At 37.0% G+C, this 20,401-nt stretch overlaps 1 protein-coding gene across 2 annotated transcripts; it reads right to left on the bottom strand.

Moving 5' to 3' along the window:
• Positions 1-5,494: 5,494 nt before the first annotated feature.
• On the bottom strand, positions 5,495-19,952 carry avil (advillin). 2 transcript variants are annotated; one of them, XM_038303513.1, is made up of 20 exons: positions 19,821-19,952; positions 19,633-19,716; positions 19,433-19,507; positions 19,130-19,326; positions 18,943-19,051; positions 17,981-18,091; positions 16,500-16,705; positions 16,326-16,404; positions 14,940-15,038; positions 14,711-14,864; positions 14,505-14,605; positions 10,336-10,473; positions 10,086-10,244; positions 9,829-10,008; positions 7,872-8,029; positions 7,627-7,771; positions 7,345-7,533; positions 7,191-7,259; positions 6,644-6,751; positions 5,495-6,398 (listed from the first exon to the last, which is right to left on the bottom strand). In XM_038303513.1, the coding sequence occupies exons 2-20, from the start codon at positions 19,690-19,692 to the stop codon at positions 6,285-6,287; spliced, it is 2,451 nt and encodes an 816-aa protein (XP_038159441.1). In that variant the 5' UTR covers positions 19,693-19,716; positions 19,821-19,952; the 3' UTR covers positions 5,495-6,284. The 2 variants fall into 2 exon arrangements, with proteins under 2 accessions (XP_038159441.1, XP_038159443.1); XM_038303515.1 differs by having other exon boundaries at positions 19,633-19,711; positions 19,821-19,910.
• Between the last annotated feature and the right edge of the window lie 449 nt (positions 19,953-20,401).

Consider the following 20,401-nt stretch of genomic DNA (forward strand, 5'->3'; position numbering starts at 1 on the left):
TTATATTCGCAGGAAAGAGCAGAGAAGAGGAAACTGGAGAGCCTGGTGTCCTCTCTGATGAAGGAGGTGGAGAGATTAAGAGAGGTAAATCAGGAAATAAAAATATAACTGGGTGTAATAAAAGCAAAGGGTTACATGTGCTTATAAAGGGTAATATTATGCCTGGTTTTTAAAACTTCTGTTTTTTGGCTCTTAGAATCATTTCGTAGAATATTTTCCCCGGCCATGATGGAAATCTGTTGAAAGACGCCTGAATAGAGTCCAATTGGCGATTGTTTGGTTGGTCGTTTGGCGATCGATGGTTTCCATCTTGGACACTCATGACATGCATGAATAATGAGCCATAATATTTTCACAAGAGTTTAAAGAGGAATTTAAGACTGCCAACACTATGCCTGCTGCTATTACTTGCTGGAAACTGGAGCCACCATGTATAATGTTTTTATTTAATAAAAGGCTTAAACGATTAAGTAACATGATGTAAAACTAGGCTTGGTTTCCATTTGCTTTTCCTGGCTCTTGCTGTAAAGTACAATTCAAAGCCCTCCTGGTTAGACAGTTGATGCAGATAGACCCCTCTGAAAACAAGAGATTAAAAGGGAAAATAGTGGAATATATAGACAAAGCATTATTCTTTTATTGCCAGCCACATTTATTTTCATTTGATCTAAATAGTTCATTTTACCCAAAAGCAAAATGGTTAGCATGAAACCTGGTGAAATACAGCAAGCATATCCCATTTCACCCAATGACAACTCATCGTTTTTTTTTTTGTTTTTTGTTTTTTCAAATGTTGGTATTTCACATGCATGCTACCACTCTAACATGTTGCTTGAGCAGCTGGAAAGAAAACAGGCCCACAGCATCACAGATCCTCCACCGTACAGCTGGCATTAGAGCAGGGGGTGATGGCCTATTACGCATACACCCTCTCTGAATTTGGATCTACTGTGGTTCTTTGGGAGAGATGGTTCCAAAACATTGTCTGACCCAAACAGTAAGCATGGGAAATGTATAACTCTTGTCCAGCCTGGTGGGCAATGGTTAGAAGGAAGTGACCTGCATGATGCCAAGGGGAACAGAAAAAAATGTTCTTTTAACTATATACGACGTCCTGATTCGATCTAAAGAAAGTTACAGTTAAAGGTATAGTGGAAGATTCTCTTTTTCCAGGTGGATCATCTAAATAAGTGGTCCTCCTAATTGTCAATCATTCTGGTGACATGTTTACTAGGGATGCACCGATCCACTTTTTTCACCTCCGATACGATACCGATATTTGAAGTTTAATGTCGGCCGATACCAATACCAAAAACAGCACTGACTTATTACCTAAAAAAATGGTTTTATTGTGTGAAAAAAAAAAAAAATTTGTCTGTGCATATGATTTGACTTCCCTTTTCTTAAAAAATAGGAAACAACCCACATATAAAAGTTATGACTCTTAAACCAAAAGTTCTCTGACTTGATCACATTTAAAAAAAGTTTCATTATCAAGTATCATCTCTGTGATTTTTTGGCCTCTATACTGTTACATGGAAAATTTAACTTATTTCCAAAGAAGTTAGCTGCTTCCCGCTACTTCCTTTTTGTTTGCCGAGTCTGATAATCTCAGCTAGTTCCTTGTTATGAAACTTCTGGAGGTGTTTCAATAAGTTGGTGGTGTTATAGTTTGAAGATTTAACACCGCCTCATGGAACATTTCTCCCACAAATAATGCACGTAGCCATTGGGCTAGTAGACTGAGAGAGCCTGAAAAACCTCCACAACGCAGATCCTTTCGCCGCGCTCCATCAAAGTTAATATGACTGTGTTGTGTTGTTGTGCTGCCGCATGACGGCAGAGCATACCCTACAGTTCGAATGATTAGATCTGCCCCTATATTGAATCAATTGTCACAGATACCGATTTTTTTTCTCTCCCTTATATCTGGACCAATACCGATAAAAATATTGTATCGGTGCATCCCCAATGTTTACGTGCTCGTCCCCATTTTCATTAACGTTGGTGAGTCTGACACAGTGGAAAAAATTGCTAATCTCCTTTTGCAAAGTAAGCTTCTATGAGTGATCCAAACAACAACTTTGAAACAGAGGGTGAACGAGGAGAAATGGGTTCATGCATGCTCTTGCAGGCGTTTAATAGGCATTCCCTCTCAGGAGCGGATACCGGGTTGTGCATGTGCTCTTTTTTTTTTTTTTTTAAGTGGGCAGGTCTTTTCAAAAATTCGTGGAAATCCTCCACTAGCTAGTGATTTTAAAATGCTTCGGTTTGATTATCATTAGCATCATCATAATTTTAAAGAACTTCTCAGGATTTCTTGCCATTCCCATTTAGTTTTATTTAACATGGTATGTTTTATATTAAATGTCCTCCAAATGGTGTGATAAAAGATCATTTATCTGAGATCTTCTATACACATTTAAAATTTGACAGAGATGAAGATTCTAAGTATATATATATATATATATATATATATATATATATATAAACTGCTCACTAGTAAGACTTTTTTACTTTCTTTACAGGGAGAAAGCAACCAGCAGACTGCTGCGTTGAACTTGACAGATGAGGAGAAAGGCGGAACAGATGCTGTTGTGTGCGAACCTTGTATCACCAAACTTGACAACGCTGGGCTTGTTGCTGCGGAGGAAGCGGGACCAGATAAAGGTTTAGGAGAAGCAGGAAGTGTCATCACAAAGACGGGACGAGTGGTCAGCCAGGATCTGGGCCTGCCGCCTTCTCTAGCTCTACACGACATCATTTCCACCGATGGCGTTCTTCAGAGGCCCTATGAAGGGCACACTGAGGACGGGCGGGATCCGTCTCCTGACAGGAACGACTCAGACAAAAGCGCATATGAGGACGCATCCGCTGAGACCCCAGAGCAGGACCGGACCTTTCCAGGCGATGGAGACCTGCCTGAGGATTCAGAGGAGAACGGGAAACATCCAGCTGACAGCAGCCAGAAAGAGATCAACCCTGATCTCTGTGTTTTGTCTTAAATTCAGCTGCTTTTAAAAGGGAAACTTTTTTTTTGTTTACATTTGGTTTGATTTTCACTTTTATTAGTATATAAAACATCAATCTGAGCTGCAGTTATTTGATTGATAAATCAAAAACATTCATCAGCGGCATTTTACACTGAATGTTTACTGTTTTCAGCTGCCCTTTAAGCTTAATAATTGCCAACCGTTCCCTGCCTTCCAGAAAAGATAAGAAATTTCTTTATTACACCTGAAGTCATCAAATGTAGTGACATTATTCAGGCTTTATGACTTAAAATTGCTAATGATAAATTTTTAAGGTGGTATTTATAATTTTTATCAACCAAATCACTACAAAAAAGCTCAGGTTTTCTATCCTGAAAATCACAGACTACTTTATTTTAGTTGCCAAGCATTATGTTGACTTCTGCTTTCACTTTTCTTTTTCTTTTTTTGAAATAAGAATAGGGAAAACTGTTGGTTCATATGTCAGAACCTGACAGGATGTTATCAGGATTTGATCTGTATCCAAAACATGGTGAATTCAGGAGGAATGCAGACATGGAGCGTTGTGTTTCATTTCAAAATATTAAAAAAAAAGTTTTCACTTGAAGCAAGTTCATGTCACATGTTGAGAAAGTTTAGAAATGTAACTCTATGGAATATTATCCATGAAGATTTTTTAATTATGTTTGAAGATTGAAATACATTCCTCAGTTTTCAGATACTTTTATACAATCCTTTTGATATGCTTTACTCTGAAAGTTTATTAAGAACATGGTTGCATTTGCACTTTTCTTTTTTAGGAACAAAGTTTTGTCAGATTATAAACACAGGCAAACAAACACGTCAAGTGTGAAATAATCTTGTTTCAACAGGCTGAATACACTCTGCCTCCACAGAGACCATGTATGTTTGCACTTTCTTTGTGGAACCTGCTGAAATGTCTCTTTAGACGTCTTTTATTGCTGTAAACATTTTTATGCTGTCACATTACTTAAGCCAGCTGTAAACTGGTGCACAAACATACATTACATATTCTTTGTTTTACAAGCTGCAAATGAAATTATTCTGGTCATGAATTCTACTTAATGCACAGATTTTTACTTTTGTAATTCACTGGTTAATGTTTAGGGCAAATGCCCTAAAGCCCTTATTGTATCTTAAAGCCTTTTGTTGGTCTTAATATTTTCTATCATGTTGCTGGTTTTTAAATGTTTTGTTGTAAAAAAAAAAGGATTTATATGACAATAAATTGACGTTGACATGCATTCTGTCTTCATTCATTCAAATTTGAGACATAAGGAATGCTTTCACATGCAGCTCTACTGAAGCATGGCGCTGAGGAATTAACTAAATTTAGTTTTTGCTGTGTTGGTGATTTTTTTAGAAGATGAGACCAAGATGACATCGTAGCAAATATTCTAATAGCAATCTTGTGCAGATTATTGAGTAATGCAAAATGAGGAAGAAGAAGTTTGCAAAAAAAAAAATATTCCCAGGAAAACAATGAAAGAGACATTACAGAACCTTCCAGTTTAACATGTTTCAGTTTTTATCCTACTGGTTCAAAATAAGAATCATCAAAGCCTCCTTACTTTTGGTTCCATTTTTAAAGTAAATATTGGTGACTGGGTTCAGCGGGATATTACACATTCCCCCATATTAAGGGTTTAATGGTGATTAAGTTATTTTCATTTACAGAACTCTTAATTTTATTAGCATCCCTGTTAAATTATACAACAATTTTGAAGAAATGAAACCATTATTTTAGCACATATTTCTGTTTATAACAAAATAATCAATGCTATAATTGCTTTTGCAATTATTCAGAAATATAAGGTGTTTTTAAAAAGAAATAAACATATAGATAAATAACAGATAATATCCCCTCCCATGAGAAAAGCTCAGATCCACCTTTACATAATAAAGACACCCTTTAATTGCCTGTGTTTTTAAAGCATAATTAACATGAATGTTTAACATGCATTTTTTTTAAGTGAAACATCAATGATTGTAGATAAGCATTAAAAAGTGAAGAAAAACCTTCATGTAAAATAGAATTTCAATGTAATGTCTGATGAGGAATAATTTATATCGGTGTGCAATTGTTTTATAATTTAAGATTTGAGTTAAGCACATAGATATTTAGTTTAGTGTTCTCCATACATTCACACTGAACATCTGAAGAGCCATCTGAGATCCTCAGAAAGAAGATTTTTGTAGCTTATAAGTCTGATGGTCTGAAAGATGACTCAGCTGAATTCAAAACCAGGAATTTCATCACATAGAAAACAGTCTTAAATTGCTAATCTGCTTAGATCTAGTCATCCAGGTACATAAGAGAGAAATGAATTAGTTACGTTAAAGGATCCTGCTAGTGTTTTAAAAGCACATGTCTGTACAGTCAGAAAGATTTACAAAGGTTAAGGACAGAAGAGAATAGAGGGAAACATAACCCGACCAAAGTCTGACTGAATACAAAAACAGCAATGTTCTACAACAGATGAGTCTAAAATATAATTTTATTGAACACCATAAAAGGGGATGTGGTTAAGATAAAAACGTCAAGCATTCCAGGAAAAAAATCATCCTACTAACTGAAGCATGGAAGTAGAAGTGTCATGCTTTGCTAGAGGACGGCATGTCTAGCTCACCCTCAAAGATTTCCCTGAACTTGACTTCATCAAGATGCTGCGCAGTAAAACATCAAACAGCTGAATGTAACTAAGGAAACTGGCAGATGGTTACCTGATGAAGCTCTAAAAGTCAAAGCCAGAAAGGATCATTGGGTGTGCTAAAGATATTCTCATTTTGTTTATTAAAATATTTAGTTTAATGAGTAAAACAACTTTAAGTCTTTACTTGCTATCTTTACCAAATACAAAAAGCATTTTTAGACTTCTTAACATTTCCTAATAAAACATTTTTTCTAATCTTTTTACAAGGCTGTACAGTTTGAGCATTGATGAATAAAATCAATAAATAGTCAAATTCAATGTTTATCTTTATTACCAAGCATAGTCTGTGGGGTAGCCGGAACTGTAGGGATGTTTAGGCTTTTTTAGACATCATTACCGGAGGGACCAGTACTTATTGAGAGTACCACATTTACAAATCCCAACTTTCTCAGTTGTTGGATTTCACCAGAAGTTTTTCATAAAAATCTGGATTTTAATGGCAGTCAAAGCAATACGCCATCAAGAAGCAATTCAGAATTAAAACAAGGGGGGGAAAAAATTAAACCGTGATAGAAAACATTTGCCTCTTAACTTTAAAACACAATACAAAGCCTCATCAAAACAAGCCTTTCTCTTTCTTAAGGTTCAGCTGCTTCCACTGTGGTAGGCCTGCAAATTCATCTTTGGTCATCGAAAATACGCTGCTGAAGTCATCATCAGAGAGGTGTTTCTGGAAAAAAAAAGCCCAGAGAAAAACCTGTAAGTGCAATATGCTATCTCTGTTAATGTACAACATAAACATAATATTTCATAATCATCCAGATTGTTGTTAGAGAATTAATTCAATTGGATAATAATAAAAGAGTTTAAAAGACCAACAAATTTAATTTAAAAAGCACAAATAAGTTCATCCAGCAGCATATTGTGACCGTCTGTGATTATCTTTTCCTCTCACAAGTACAATAAAACACACACCTCTTTTGCGGAGGGGTCCACACCTTCAGGCAGCTCTTCGGTTTGTTTGTTTACCAACAGGTCAAGAGGAAAAGACTGAAAGTATTTTTCTGTCACAGCGGTTTCCTCCTAGAAAAAAAAAAAAAAAAAAAAAAAAAGTAGAGACTCAGACTATGAATAATCATATCAGCATTTAAGGGAAATGCTTTTTCTTTTTATTGTTGCAGGGTGGAGGATAGATCTTTGCTAAAAAAAAAAAAGACTTTTTATTCTTAACAGTGGTATTGTAATTTAAGATTTAAGCATCAAAGCAGCATCTCAAAGGAAAATGATTTCCTTTAAGATGCTGCCGCCACCTACTGCTCTGCATTCCTCATTGATAGGAGTGCTTGATAAAGTTGAAAACAAGAGAGATATAACAAAGATATCTATCAATTTGGGTTACAAAACATGTAACTGAATTAAAGTAACGTAAAAGTCAGTCATTTAATGCTAATAATATAGCTTAATTATGAATATAAATGCAACAGCAAGTTCTCTGTTTACCAAAAGGTTTTGAGTCACTTACAGTTTGAACGAGAATGGGTGTCAATTCTTCTCCCAGTTCTTTCTTCAGCTCTTCATAGCTCTTTCCTCCCTTTATTACAGGCAATTGTTTTTTAAAAGAATTATAAAAAAGAAATTAACAACATGGTTGTTGGCTTGCGTCTGAAAAGACTCACGCTCCATTTAGAGGGATCCCAGGCAGCAAACCAGCCGGTGAAGGTGGGCGGCTCGAAGCCCTGCTTGATCAGGACGATGAGTGTGTCTGGATCTCTGTTCCCAGGGTGGGTGCGCAGGTACTCCTGGCTCGTGACCACAGCTTCTTTGCGCTCCACCTCATTCGCCTCTTTGCCAATCCAAAGAAACAACTAAGGATGACAATGAAAAAAAGAAATGTAAAATGAGATTAAGTCAAAAAGGGGGGAAAAAACTGCTTGTTTATCAAAAGCTCTGCATCTTACCTGGTCCCAGGTATCCAGCAGCATGACGTCATCCTCACTGAGGTCATCCTGTGTGAACTGAGCCACCTCATTGACGATGAAACGCCCTGTCTTATTGGAGCATTCAAACAGGCGTGGCTCATGGTCTAAAACCATTTGCTGTAATCTGCAGAAACAAACACATAAGCATCATCGGATGGGCGTCTCCTACTGAGGCTGTAGTACAAGTTAAATTAACGCTGATATTTGTGTCGGTTTTTTTTTACCTTTTGTCATTTGCGTAAGGAGCTTTTCCTCCAAGCAGTTCCCAAAATTCAACAGGTTCCTGACCCTCCGCTACAATCTCTTCAAAACCTCTTTCTGAACCAAGGCCGATCACAGAGCTCACCTCCTTTGCCATGGCTCTCTCATCTCCACTTGATCCCTAACAAATGAACCCCATGTTTATAAGTGCAGTTTAACAGGATCACAACCATATGTAAAATTATCAAGAGAAAAGTAACTTTAAAAAAAGAAAACTTTAGGAACATTGTACAGTTTTTGTGTTTCCAACCAATGAAGGGGACTGAGAAAACATGTTTAAGAGGGTGTGCTATTCAGAAGAGATCGGCATTAAACTTTAAGGTCTACATGCAGAGTGTTGTATGAAGTGGAACACTAAAGGCCTGGTTATGCTCCTGCAGCAGTGTGTCGCAGTGAGCTTGATGCAGATATTTTTGATTTGTGCCCAATATTGAAGCATTATCTGCGCTATGTTGTTCCACACCACAACGCAAGAGGGACAATCCCGAACTAGCTGTGGGTGTAGATACGGCTGAGGCGGTGAGGAAGTGGGGACAAGTTTGTGCGACAATGGAGGGACATTAGGGCGAAAAAGAGCAGGAATCCAGGTATGAACCACATTCATACAACGCAAGGGTCCCACCTGGCCAGTAGAGGACGCAATGACATCGCAAGCAAGCGTGCTCTGTGTTTAGGAAAGTAAACATGGATGGTAATGCTGGAGCACATCTAGCGATCTTTCCCAACCTTAAAAACTATATCTTTTCAAGATGTTTAAAAATTGAATTATCCTCAGTCATGGTTGTTGTTTTTCGTTCCCCTTCTGTGCAGCAAAATGCAGAACAGTGACCTTTGTTGAGTATTAATAATGTTCAGGTCGGATGAATGCGATCTTGCCGTTCAGACATAGATCACATTTGAAAAAATCAGATTGCTTTGTGGACATAGCCTAAGAGTTAAACATGGCGGTGGTAGGATCAGGCTGTGGAGATGGTTTTCTTTAACATGGACTTTTGAAAGTTGGTGGGAAGACGGATAAAGCTAGACACACAATAATCTAGAACATAAACCTAGTAGAGCAGGGGTGGACAATTCCAGTTCCTGAGGACCAGTATCCTGCAACTTTTAGATGTGCCCTTGGTTCAACATACCTGAGTAATTAGATGATTGAGAGGAATCTGGAGGAACTGACTGCTTACTGGGGAGGTAAGTAAGCCATTTGTTTCAGGTGTGTTGGACAAGTCTGGTCATCAAACAATGTTTTAGTCATAAGGGAAATAAAAAGGCTTTTTTTTCAGCAAAAACTTAAAGCCTCTTTAAGTTATTTGGGAGAAAAAAGACATCAGTGCCTTGATGTCAAGAGGTAGTAAAGATATGGCAAAAAAAATTGTAGCTTCGCCTAGACTGTCAGTCTGGATGGACTGCCAAGTTTCAAGTTCGGCAAAGCGCTTTTTATTTCAGATGTTGGATTACAGATGGCTCCATGACACCACCGAGGTTTAAAATGTTTTTTTATAACCCTAAACTACTCTACACTGCTGAAACACAGCTTTCTCCATGACCTACTGCTGGGTTTGTTTGTCGTGATGATGCCATTTGTTCACATCATGCTACCTAAAAAAACCTCTGAGGCCTAGAGAGAAAAGCCAACAGTTGGATTTTGAAAACAATTTGATAGGCTAGATTTTATTTGTGGAGTTAGAGTCTAGGGGGTTAAATACAGGAGTGTGCATCACTGTTCAAATTATTGTTCCTATGACTAAGCGCTACTTTGTGTTGGAATATCACCTGCAATCCCCAAATACATAGAGGTTTTTGATTGTAACATGACAAAATATGAGAAACCTCAAGCCGCATTAAATTAATTTGCAGAGCACCAAATCCGTTGTAAACAAACAAATGCATGAGGAATCGGTTGTATCGTTGCTGCGTCTTGTTCACCTTCCCACACCACAGATAAATTCCTGTTTGGCTCTTAAGCAGAAACACATCGTTGGAGTTCAGGGAGGTGGCCAGCGCTGGAACTTCAAAGGTTTTAGTGTTGGACTGGTCAGAGCCGCGGACCTGGAAAAGCCTTACTGGAGGCTCAGGATCAGAGCATCCATTTCTGGATGTGCCACCCTAAAACAACAGAAAAGCACTGAGCATCATGGTTGGCATTAGGTAATTTCAACACAATTATATAAATGCCATCTTACATCAAAAATAACCATTTTTCCCTTGAACATTGCCATGAAGTGTCTTGGTTCCTTTCCCATTGTTACTCTCACTTGAACTGGCTCTCCGTTGTATTTCTGATCTAAGTTCACAGCCTGAAACGCCGAAGCTGCCAGTTCATCCTGTGTGGCGTTGCGCCCCTTAAGGACACAAATGAAAAAGCACAGAAATATCTCACCACACAAAGACGAGGCAGCTAGATATAAAGTAATGGAGTTACCGTGTCCTCACCTGCCACATGTACAGCAGATAACACTTTTTGTTGTTAACTAGGTAGGTGTAGAGGATCAGGTAGCAGTCTCCTCCATAAAAGTATCCATATCCCTTTGGGTCCACTGGGGCAAGCTCCAGGTTCTCCACTCTCCACACCTTAAGAAATCAGGAGTTAACTAAGTTGACTAAACATCATCATGTCTAAGAGCCAGAAAAATATAAAGAGATTCAAAGTTATAAAAAAAAAAATTATACATTAAAAATGTATGCCCACTCATTGGAGAAAAACACTTCCATTATTAGAGGACTCCTCCTTACGCACCCCTGAAATCAATAACAACTTTCCTGCATCTGAAACGCTTTTTTTTCTTAGTGTCTTTGCCAAATGAACATGACAATATTTGGCTGCAGTTGTGTTCTTATTATATATAGCATTCTCATGTTCCTTAGTTCCCGTTCAGCTTAACCCTTGTGATTTAAACAAAAACCGATCGATGGTGTGTTCAGACTGAATGCAGAGGTTTTGGTTGCCTGCCATTGGTCTACTAATGTTTCAACTCCCTGCTGTTGAATCTACAAAAATCCACTCAGCTTGCTTCACTGCATTATAAAATAGGAAGAGTGTCTATCCGCTTAACCAATGTTAGCACATATTCTGCGCCTCACGGGTCTAAATATATGATGGGGCACAGAATATGGTGCATCACCCATTATCTGTTCAGATCACCATGGCTGCAAGCGAGTCACAGCGCTGTATGGGAAATAGAAAGCTAAATAAATACTTATACTGGCAGTGCAACTTCGCTCGAAATGTGTTTCTCCTACAGGCACCAGATCACATGGATATCAATCACTCCAGTGTGAGTCTACCTTAGGAGTGATGATTCTGGTCAGAACTTTCAAAATATACCTGATTTTAAAATTTTTACTCTCAAGCGTTAATGTTATTCTGCAGTGAATCATAAGACTGGAGTCACCATGGTGAGCTTTTAAATTCCTGGTGAGGTGTCTGTCTCTGTAGTCTCCAAGCTCCCGTTCTCAAACAGCATCACCCCTGATCCCTCCCTTTTTAACTGGTACATTTTCTGAACATTAAGCAATTAACCTTTTCTGACAACTTTAAGGTGTTTCCACTGCTGCTCTCTGCTCCTTTCTTTTTCTTTCATGCTCAGAACATGTAGTTTAACATTAAATATGATTCTAACAATAACTAAGAGAACAAAAAATGGATGCAATATCCCGTTTATTTACATCTGAATCATGACAGGCAGAAAATGTTCCCACATAGTGGAATTAGTGGAAAATTAGCTTTGAGGTCACAACAGCAGGCAATATGTGAGCAAAGCTTTAAATCTAAGAAAATACTAAATGATGCATAGATAAAAATGCTGAACAAACTGACTCTACACACAGTGCTTATGGTTTGCTTTGAAACCTCAGCCATTAGCCAAACCTCATCGCTGGCAGGCTGTCCAAACGGCAGATTGTCCTGCAGGATAATGACTTTGCAGTAGCTATAAATTGAGTTGCTGTTAAAGGTCGATGCCCATTCCCAAAGATATCCTAAGGAATGAGTGGATGTTGGGATCCGTAACATCTACTTTGATTTTATTTCTGTTTCAGTTTTTCTTCTCTTAAATTAAGCTTTTCTAGTTCTCACTAAAACATACAACCTACCTGATTTATTCCTTTCATTAATGGTTCCTACTGTTTGACTGCTCTATGTCTGTTTACTCCACATTTCCTCTTCTTCCGTTGCTACGACAGGTCAACACGTATTTGATCTCCTACGTTGTTTTACCTTGATTATTTTTATTTTATTTTACCCTATTCAAACTATGGATCCTTCAAACCAAAATATGACACAGGGTAAATTGTGGTGGTTAGAGGGTTTCAAACCTTCCTAGTATTCCCGTAATAAAGTAAAAAATAAAATTTTCATCAAAAATTGATGATCTGTCACTGGAATTGGAGTTTTAAAGTTTAAAAATAATACTAAAACATATTACTTACTTGAAATAAGATAAAAGAGATGTTTTTTTTTCATATTTTTAATGTAAATCTCAGTTCATCTGCAAATTGTCATATACACCCAATTAATTTCAACATATTCTGGAATCCTGGGCTTTAAATATATCAGTGAATTTGAAACTGTAATTTATTTAAGTGACACCAATGTGGCATTGCTACCTATGGACTGCGGAAGATCGCTAAACATCAGCATCAGACGGCGTTCGGCTGTTGGCGGCTCAATGCGACGTATAAGGTGAGAGAGAGTCAATTTCCCCATTGTGAGACAATAAAGGGATTTACATAAGGTGTCCTATTTTCAACCTGAGCACCTTCCCCCAGAAATGTCTGTGAACGCCAGTGATTACACCACTAAGCTTTAGTTGCCCTTTATGCTGGTTGAATAGATCATTTTGAAGTTTATAAAGTCTATATAAGATAATACGTAAAATAGGCCTAGAAATAGAATTAAAAGTAGAACACAGCTGATCAGAGATTGACTGATACAGGTTTCTAGATTTCTTTAATGTCATATCCAGCTGTTCCAGAATTACTCTAAGGCCTTTTAACTTAAAGATTACATCTGTAAAAAACTGAATTAATCCAGGAAACAAATGTAACAAACCCAGGTCATAAACTATGAAAAATCTGCAGCAGGTTTAGCCCAGAGGGTCTTAGGAGCAAATTCCGCCTGAAATTACATATGTGAATTAAAGCAAGGGCAGCTCCCAAGATATAAACTGGAAATACAATTGTTTGTATTTGTATGACAAAAAGGCATTGAGGAATATTTTTCAATTGGAATCACTATTTTAAATGTCATCATGTCTGATTTATAGCCTCCCCAATATTTATTCCAAAATAAACACTGCAAAACATCATGAAACCCTTTTTGAAGCTCTGGACGAACCCTCAGACTTTATAGATCTGCATCTTGATTATAACTCGAGCAAATTTGGACTGAATGAGCTGAAGCAAGTTTGTTCCACAAAGGTTTTATTGGGCAGTGCGGTGCCAAAAGTGGCCAAATTGTGCCAAATTCCTTTTTTCCATTTATAAAAGGGAATCAGGCAAGACAAATATGCTGATTTACATTATTGGAGATCTTCTGCATAAGGCAAAGCCTTTGCTCCTAAGAGTTAGCCGTTGTTTCTATTAAAATTCATCATTGAACACACAACAATTTCACAGAATTGAACGGAAAACAAGAATAACAGAGCAAACTTATGTAATGGATGCCAGTTACATCATCCTAAATGGTCGCACAATTACCTCCGACCGCTCCTTGGAAAGGTCTGAGCCTCTAGTTTCCAGTGATGCTGGCCATTAGGGGTTGTGGCTAAATATGAAAACCTTCTGTTGCATTACTCTCAGAGTCACACATGTCAGGTGGAATTTTAAATCTCATTTTATCTGTTTACACAGCTATAAAACAAAAAGTACTTAAAGTAAAAAAATATTTTTAAACATGTTTTAGAAATTGTAAAGCCCCATTTGAAAGGTGTGTGAATGAAAAACCATGTGACTGTATTTTGGCCATTTCTATAACTGGATCAACGTGAGCAGGTGTCAGATGGGCTCGGTACCAGGTTCTACAGGCTCAAGGGGTTAATAGAGGTAGTAGTTCAGAATGTAATTGAAAATAAAGGACTTAATATCTTCCTAACCTTTAGCTGTTTTGTTGTTTTTGGGAATCACTGAACAAGCTGTTTTATTGTTTATCACTTAATTTTAAACCAAATCATGCAACTTTATTTGATTTTCAAAGAAATGTCTCAATATTTCGCTGCTCAGTGGCACAGTGGGTAGCACTGCTGCCTTGCAGCAAGAAGGTTCTGGGTTCAATTCGATTCTTTCTGCATTGAGTTTGCATGTTCTCCTTGAGCATGCATTGGGTTCTCTCATATATATATATATATATATATATATATATATATATATATATATATATATATATATATATATATATATATATATATATATATATATAAAATATATATATAAAATTATATAATTATATATATATATTATATATGAAATATACACAGATTCTCAGTTTAAAAACAGAATTTTGTAAGAGTATTTTGTCTTTGACTATATGGCTGTGATACAATTAGTGGAATGTAAAAACACCTTTTATTTTGAGGTGTAAAAAAAACAACAAATAAATACTTCACCTCCACCTGACCTCCACCGTTGTCTACCATTCTCTCCTGTGCAGCAACCTCTGGCATGGCGTGCATCAGGGAGGCATCGAATTTCTCTTGTGTGATATGAGCTAACATCAAAGTGGAGGGGAAAAAATGACTGACTGGCATAGTCTGACATTTTGTTTTTCCTGTAATATTCCAAATGTTATTTTTCTTTTGTCATACCAACGTACCAATTTTGCCCCTGGTATTCACCTTTCCGAGGCCTTGCGTCTGGTCTTTCACAGTCCACCTCTGGAAGAGCTGCTTGAAGAGAGCTGACTCCCCGCCATCATGCACTGACTCAACATTAGTGGTCATAGGGTAGTTTTTTGCTTTGATGAAGTCCTGCAACAGGCAGAAAACAAAACAAATGGGGGGAAAAGGTAGCTAACTTCATCGGTGCTGATGTGGGACACTCACCACAGCTCTGGACATGGCAGCCTGTCTTTCAGCTTTGTTTGCTTTCTTTCCTTTCCAAACAAAGATCTTACTCCCTCCTTGGTCCAGGATAAAACAGTCCTGTACAACATGTGGATAATTGTTATTTTAAATGGAAGCATATAATTAGCATGTGCAGACCTCCAAGCAAGCATAACGTTCTTATAAAGTCAAAATCACTAGTTTAATCATCCATTTTTATCACTTATTACTTAAATTTTCTGCTATATGTATCTGTCATATATTGCAAATAAAGGTTCACATTTCATTAGATGAAAGTTACATTAGTAATTGATAAACATCTAAAAAATCGTTTTAGAGACACTTTTTTGTTTTATAAAAGAGGTTGACACAAAACTGAGTTCGGCTGCTTTTACCAGAGCAGTTGATTTAAGAATGTGGACCTAATTAAGAATTGCATTTGCTTCTTTTAAGGTTTTGGAGAAAGTTAAGGCAAAATTAATTTTAAACCATAAAAAATTGAATGTTTACTTATAACCTTTATAGTATGCTTTTTTTTCCCCTTATGCCACACAAACTGATTGTTTTCTCTTTACTGGAAAGATAACTTGAATGAGGTAAAGAAACCAAAACAATTTTCATTTTAAAATGATTAAAATGATTAGTTATCATCTGGAAATCATCAAACTTTTTTTTGTATCTCTTTTAATTTTTGAAATTGTAAAATAAATAAATAAATGTTTTTTATTATTATTATTGGTACATCTGTACCCCACAGCTAATTTGTTTGTCCCATTTATTTTTTAGTTTCTGTATAAATCATTTTTTGTATTTTTTTTTTTTTGGTAAAAGATTCCAGATTTGTGTTGATAATCTAGACTTCCATATAGTTGGAAAGGAATCTGATTCTGTTTCAGGTCAATTGCAGTATAATTTGAGAAGCCTTGATGTTAAATGTTAAAAAAGTCTTCATACTTCCACCTTTCTTCAATGGTTCTATCTTTGATTGTGAGTTATGATTTAAATCTAAAGATTGATATCGAAATCTATCATTGTTGTCAGACATGTAATGCTGGACAATCATCTCAAATTTGCCAATTTAGGATGCATAAGAGAGGCAAGGAAGCAGTGTTACAAACCTTCAGAAAATTAGAGATTGTTGTTCAATTTATATGCTAAGAGATAATCCTGTGGCAAGCAACTGGTTTTGGTTATTATTGTGCATTTTCTTTGTGGGTTGTTTTTAAATTGTTATTAATCTGCTTTAAACCTCATATCTAACAGGCTTCCTATGTGAAGAATTGCAGTATTATTATGGCAAAAAAATAAAAAATAATTTTAAAGCCTAAATCTTGCCTTTATGAAAATAAACAAATGATTGAGTGGATCTGGATTGTATTGATTCACCTCATGGTTAAGCAGATCCTGAACTAGTGGATTTGTAGAGATCTCTTCCACTTTCATTTGGCCTTCTGCATCTGACACGCTGAAATCAAAGACAAACATTCAAACAATAACCAACAAATGGACAGACTCTCATCCACACTAAGGTTTTGAAGACAGATGAATGGAGCGCCCTACCGGTAAAGTGTGAGTTTTCCCTTTACTTCCTGGTCGACAGTCTCATCCGGCTTCCCATCTGGCAGGCTGGAGGGTTTTTCACCAAGAATATTCTTCATGACCTCTATTATCTGAGGAGAGTTACTCTCGGTGTTTCCTTCTATCACTCTGACCTCTGACCGGCCTCCTCTCTCTCTGTCTCGAATGTCTTTGGCCAGCAACATACCCTGGAAGGCAGAGATGTTTTTATGTTTTGGTCTGGATTCTTTGCTATAATTTAATTTATTTACCTCTTCCTTTTAGTTATGGGGTTTGAAGATTCACAATTTGTTGGTCTATCTGGCCTTCTCTAGCCATTCATTATTTATTAATCAGCCTTTATTAAAACAGTAAGAAAATAACACCCAATACATTGATAACAAGGACTCATTTAAAAGGGTGACTTGGCCAAGAGGTCAATAACAAACACAAATTAATAAAAGAAAAACAGTTTTTTGTTATGTTGAGTGCAATTTGTAACAGTAATTCAGAATTATTCAGAATTACAGGCATTACCATCATGGACACTGGAAAAAGAAGATAAAGTGCAAGATTTAAAGTGATACAGTTTTCAATAAGACAAGTTCAGACATTTTTCTTACAAACTTGAAGCAAATTCCAAGCAGGAGTAAAGTAATTAAACACTGGAAAAACGATCTAGAAACAAGAAAAAATTTCTAAATTAAGTGTATTTACCCTTAATTTGAGTAGGTAAATGAGGTAGTTTGCCAATGGAATGAGTATTTTTACTCTTAAAATAATATAATTAGATAACATGCACTTGAAATAAGACAATGCAAATGTCTTTTACTTATTTTAAGTGTAAATTGTCTTGTTCCACTGGCGATTTACAATGGAAATGGCCATTGTAAATTGATCAAATGAATAAATGTAATCGCTTTTACCTCCTCAATCCAAGGACAAATGCACTTACTTTTAGAAAAAGTGACTTATCTAGATTTCGATTTTTTTCCAGTGAAGCCATCCAACGTCATCCTGCCTGTTTTGTATCAGAGTTTCCCCTTTTAGAGTACTAACAATCTGAAATAAAAGCAACTATCTCTTTACAAGTTTTCTTTTGGGGAAGTTATGACACTAAATATCTGGACAATATGCACTCCAAGGATTACTTTCCTAGTTTTTAACTGTGCCCTTTCATGTCTCTCAACGTTGCTACGGTGATTTAGCTGCTTTGGCTGGATAAAGAATTAATTGTGGTAAAATTTACAGTCGTGCAATGATGCAAATCTTTATTGATGAGCATGAACTGAAAATGTGAGGAGTGTTTAGTTAGCTGGGAAATGGTTGTAAAATGTCAAAAATGTAAAGATAAATTGGGGGGGGGGGGGTGCTTCTTCCTGATGCATCATTCATGTTATCGTTTGCTGTGTCTGATCTAATATCTTTATGAGTCCTATGTCCAAACACTGATATAGGGACTTATTCAGTCAGAGGAACCGTACTTTAAGCCTTTCCTGCCTGTTGCTCTTGGGTCCGTTCCACTGGATAATGGTCTTGCCGAGGTCTAACAGAAACACATCTCCAAGGTTGAAGCTCTTCCAGCTCATCTCCACCTGAAACCAACATCCAAACAACTAGTTGAGAAATACAAGATTCAACAATTTGCATTGGGACTGTATGAGAAAGAGCAGTGCAGAGGTAGCACATGAGCTAACAGTGAAGTAGAATAGAAAGGATTTATGATTTATTTTAAAGAAAGCTATTCGAAGTGTCCATAGAGCAGGACGCACAACATGTGACGTTTTTGGACAATAGGCTAACAGCTGTTTGATGAACAAGCCAAACACTGAACTTAAACCTGGACACAATATACAAACTGAGAAGAATGGGTGAGAGCACCATGTAGTGGCAATGCTCTATTTAATGGAGGCTGATCAGAGTATATGGGAAGAGCTAAATAGCTACTTGGAGATGCTGGAAGAAAAGCTGTTGAAACCTGATCCAAGCTCACCTCCAACAGGACAGCAGCACTGAATATACTGACAGCGCTATGCTGCCATTGTTTAAATCGAATTTATTTACGGCATTACATGAAAAGCGATGTGTGCTAACCTTTCGATCCAATCTGAGATATTTTGAGCTTTTCTTTTTAAGAAGATCAAAGCAGAATTTCAATATTTAGGTGGGAAAAGTGATCTGCAGCTGTGTTGCAGCAAAAAGTGTTGACTTGGATGTCTAAATGCAACCACATTGCACACTCTAAAAAATATTTTGTGTCTATACATAATTGAATGTCCTTCTATTTTGCAAGTCTATGCATCTTTGCGAGCCAATGCATCTTTGTGTTGCTCTATCACATACATTCCCTGATGCTTATGCCTGAGATGTTGCAAAATGTTAAAAAGGTTTAAGAGGCAGGAATACTTTTGCAATGTGTTGCCTTTATATATAATGTGTTGCTTACCTCCTTTGCAACGACTCTCTTCTTGCCTTTTACATGAAGCAGCCTCTCAATGTTATAAGCATTGGTTTCTGTGTGCCTCATGCCAGTTGCAACTCCACCTTTCTTATAGCTAAACAAAACAGAAAAAAATGTGAGAAGAATTTTTTACTTCCCCCAAAATCGATATGTAAAAACATCTTTGGCTTACATGATCCCATTTTTGAAGTATCCCTTGAATGTATCCGACTCATTGTGCTGAACCTCTCTGTACTGCACTGGGGCTGAGCCTAAGAAGTCGTCCAGCTGTATGGTGTACACAGCAGCTGCCCCCTGCTCATCCTGGCTGGACTCTGAGCCTATCCAGAAGTGAACATTGTAACTCAAGGAGCTTTTCAGCTTCTGTGTCTGGAGAAAAAGAAAAATGTAGAATCCATGTGTGCATCAACATATATGGAAATGTAAAGACTTCAGTAGGATGCAGCTCAAATGAGCATTGCAATATGAGACTTACAAACAGAAGTACATAGCAGTCACCCTCATAGAAGTTTCCAAAGGACTTCTCAGGAACTTGAACCAACTCCATTTTCTGTTGCACAGAGATGACCGCAAAACACTTTTACTTACAGTACGACTGAATTTACCTCTCAGAATGTGCTGCAGGTTACCATTAAATAAGGGCATTAAATAAACAGAAGAAAAAAACTCAGTTACCTCAACTCTCCAGATTATAATCCCCGGGTTGCGGGTTACTGCTCTGAAAGTGTACTCCATGTTGCTTCAACGCTCACAGCTTTGCTTTTTTGGGGAAAAAAAAAACAAAAAAACATGGATGCAGGATATTTAACACATAGATTTTAATTAGTAGTTTTCTTCCCAGTACCTTCATAACTTATACATACCATGTAAAACTGTATGCTACGGAGATTGTTGTATCCTCATCTGATCATTCAGGAGATGATTTCCTGTCTGATAAACTAAGGAAGCTACAGCTCTCATCCAGACGGTTCTCATAATAGATTTGCCTACTTTTGCATTTCCAGGGTCTGTCATGACTCTGACCAATCACAGAGAAAGGTATGGGTTTAAGTAGGCAAATGTGCTGGACAGGAAAAAGCACTGACTCATATTCAAATACACCTATAGTAGTACTTATCAGCTTTATTATGTCCCTTTGAACCAATGCAACCACTCAGGATCATTATAAAAGCCGATCAGTTAAAACTGTCTTTTACACTCAAAGAAATAATCATACGTAAATAGAGTTTGTGTCATGAGCCAAATGTGCTCTGTTAATGTTTTTCAGCATTTTCTTGATTTTTTATTATCTTCTATAGCGCTTTCCATAATTTGTTACTAATTCCTTTCGGGGAGATGTCCTTATCTCTACTTCACTTGCTATCATTTCTGTATATTCTCTCCTGTCAGCAGCAACTTTTTCAGTTAATTAACCTTTGACCTGGTTCCTGATACTTTCTTATGT

Source organism: Cyprinodon tularosa, unplaced genomic scaffold, assembly GCF_016077235.1.
Source record: "Cyprinodon tularosa strain WSP-4 unplaced genomic scaffold, ASM1607723v1 ctg512, whole genome shotgun sequence".
Lineage (NCBI taxonomy): Eukaryota > Metazoa > Chordata > Actinopteri > Cyprinodontiformes > Cyprinodontidae > Cyprinodon > Cyprinodon tularosa.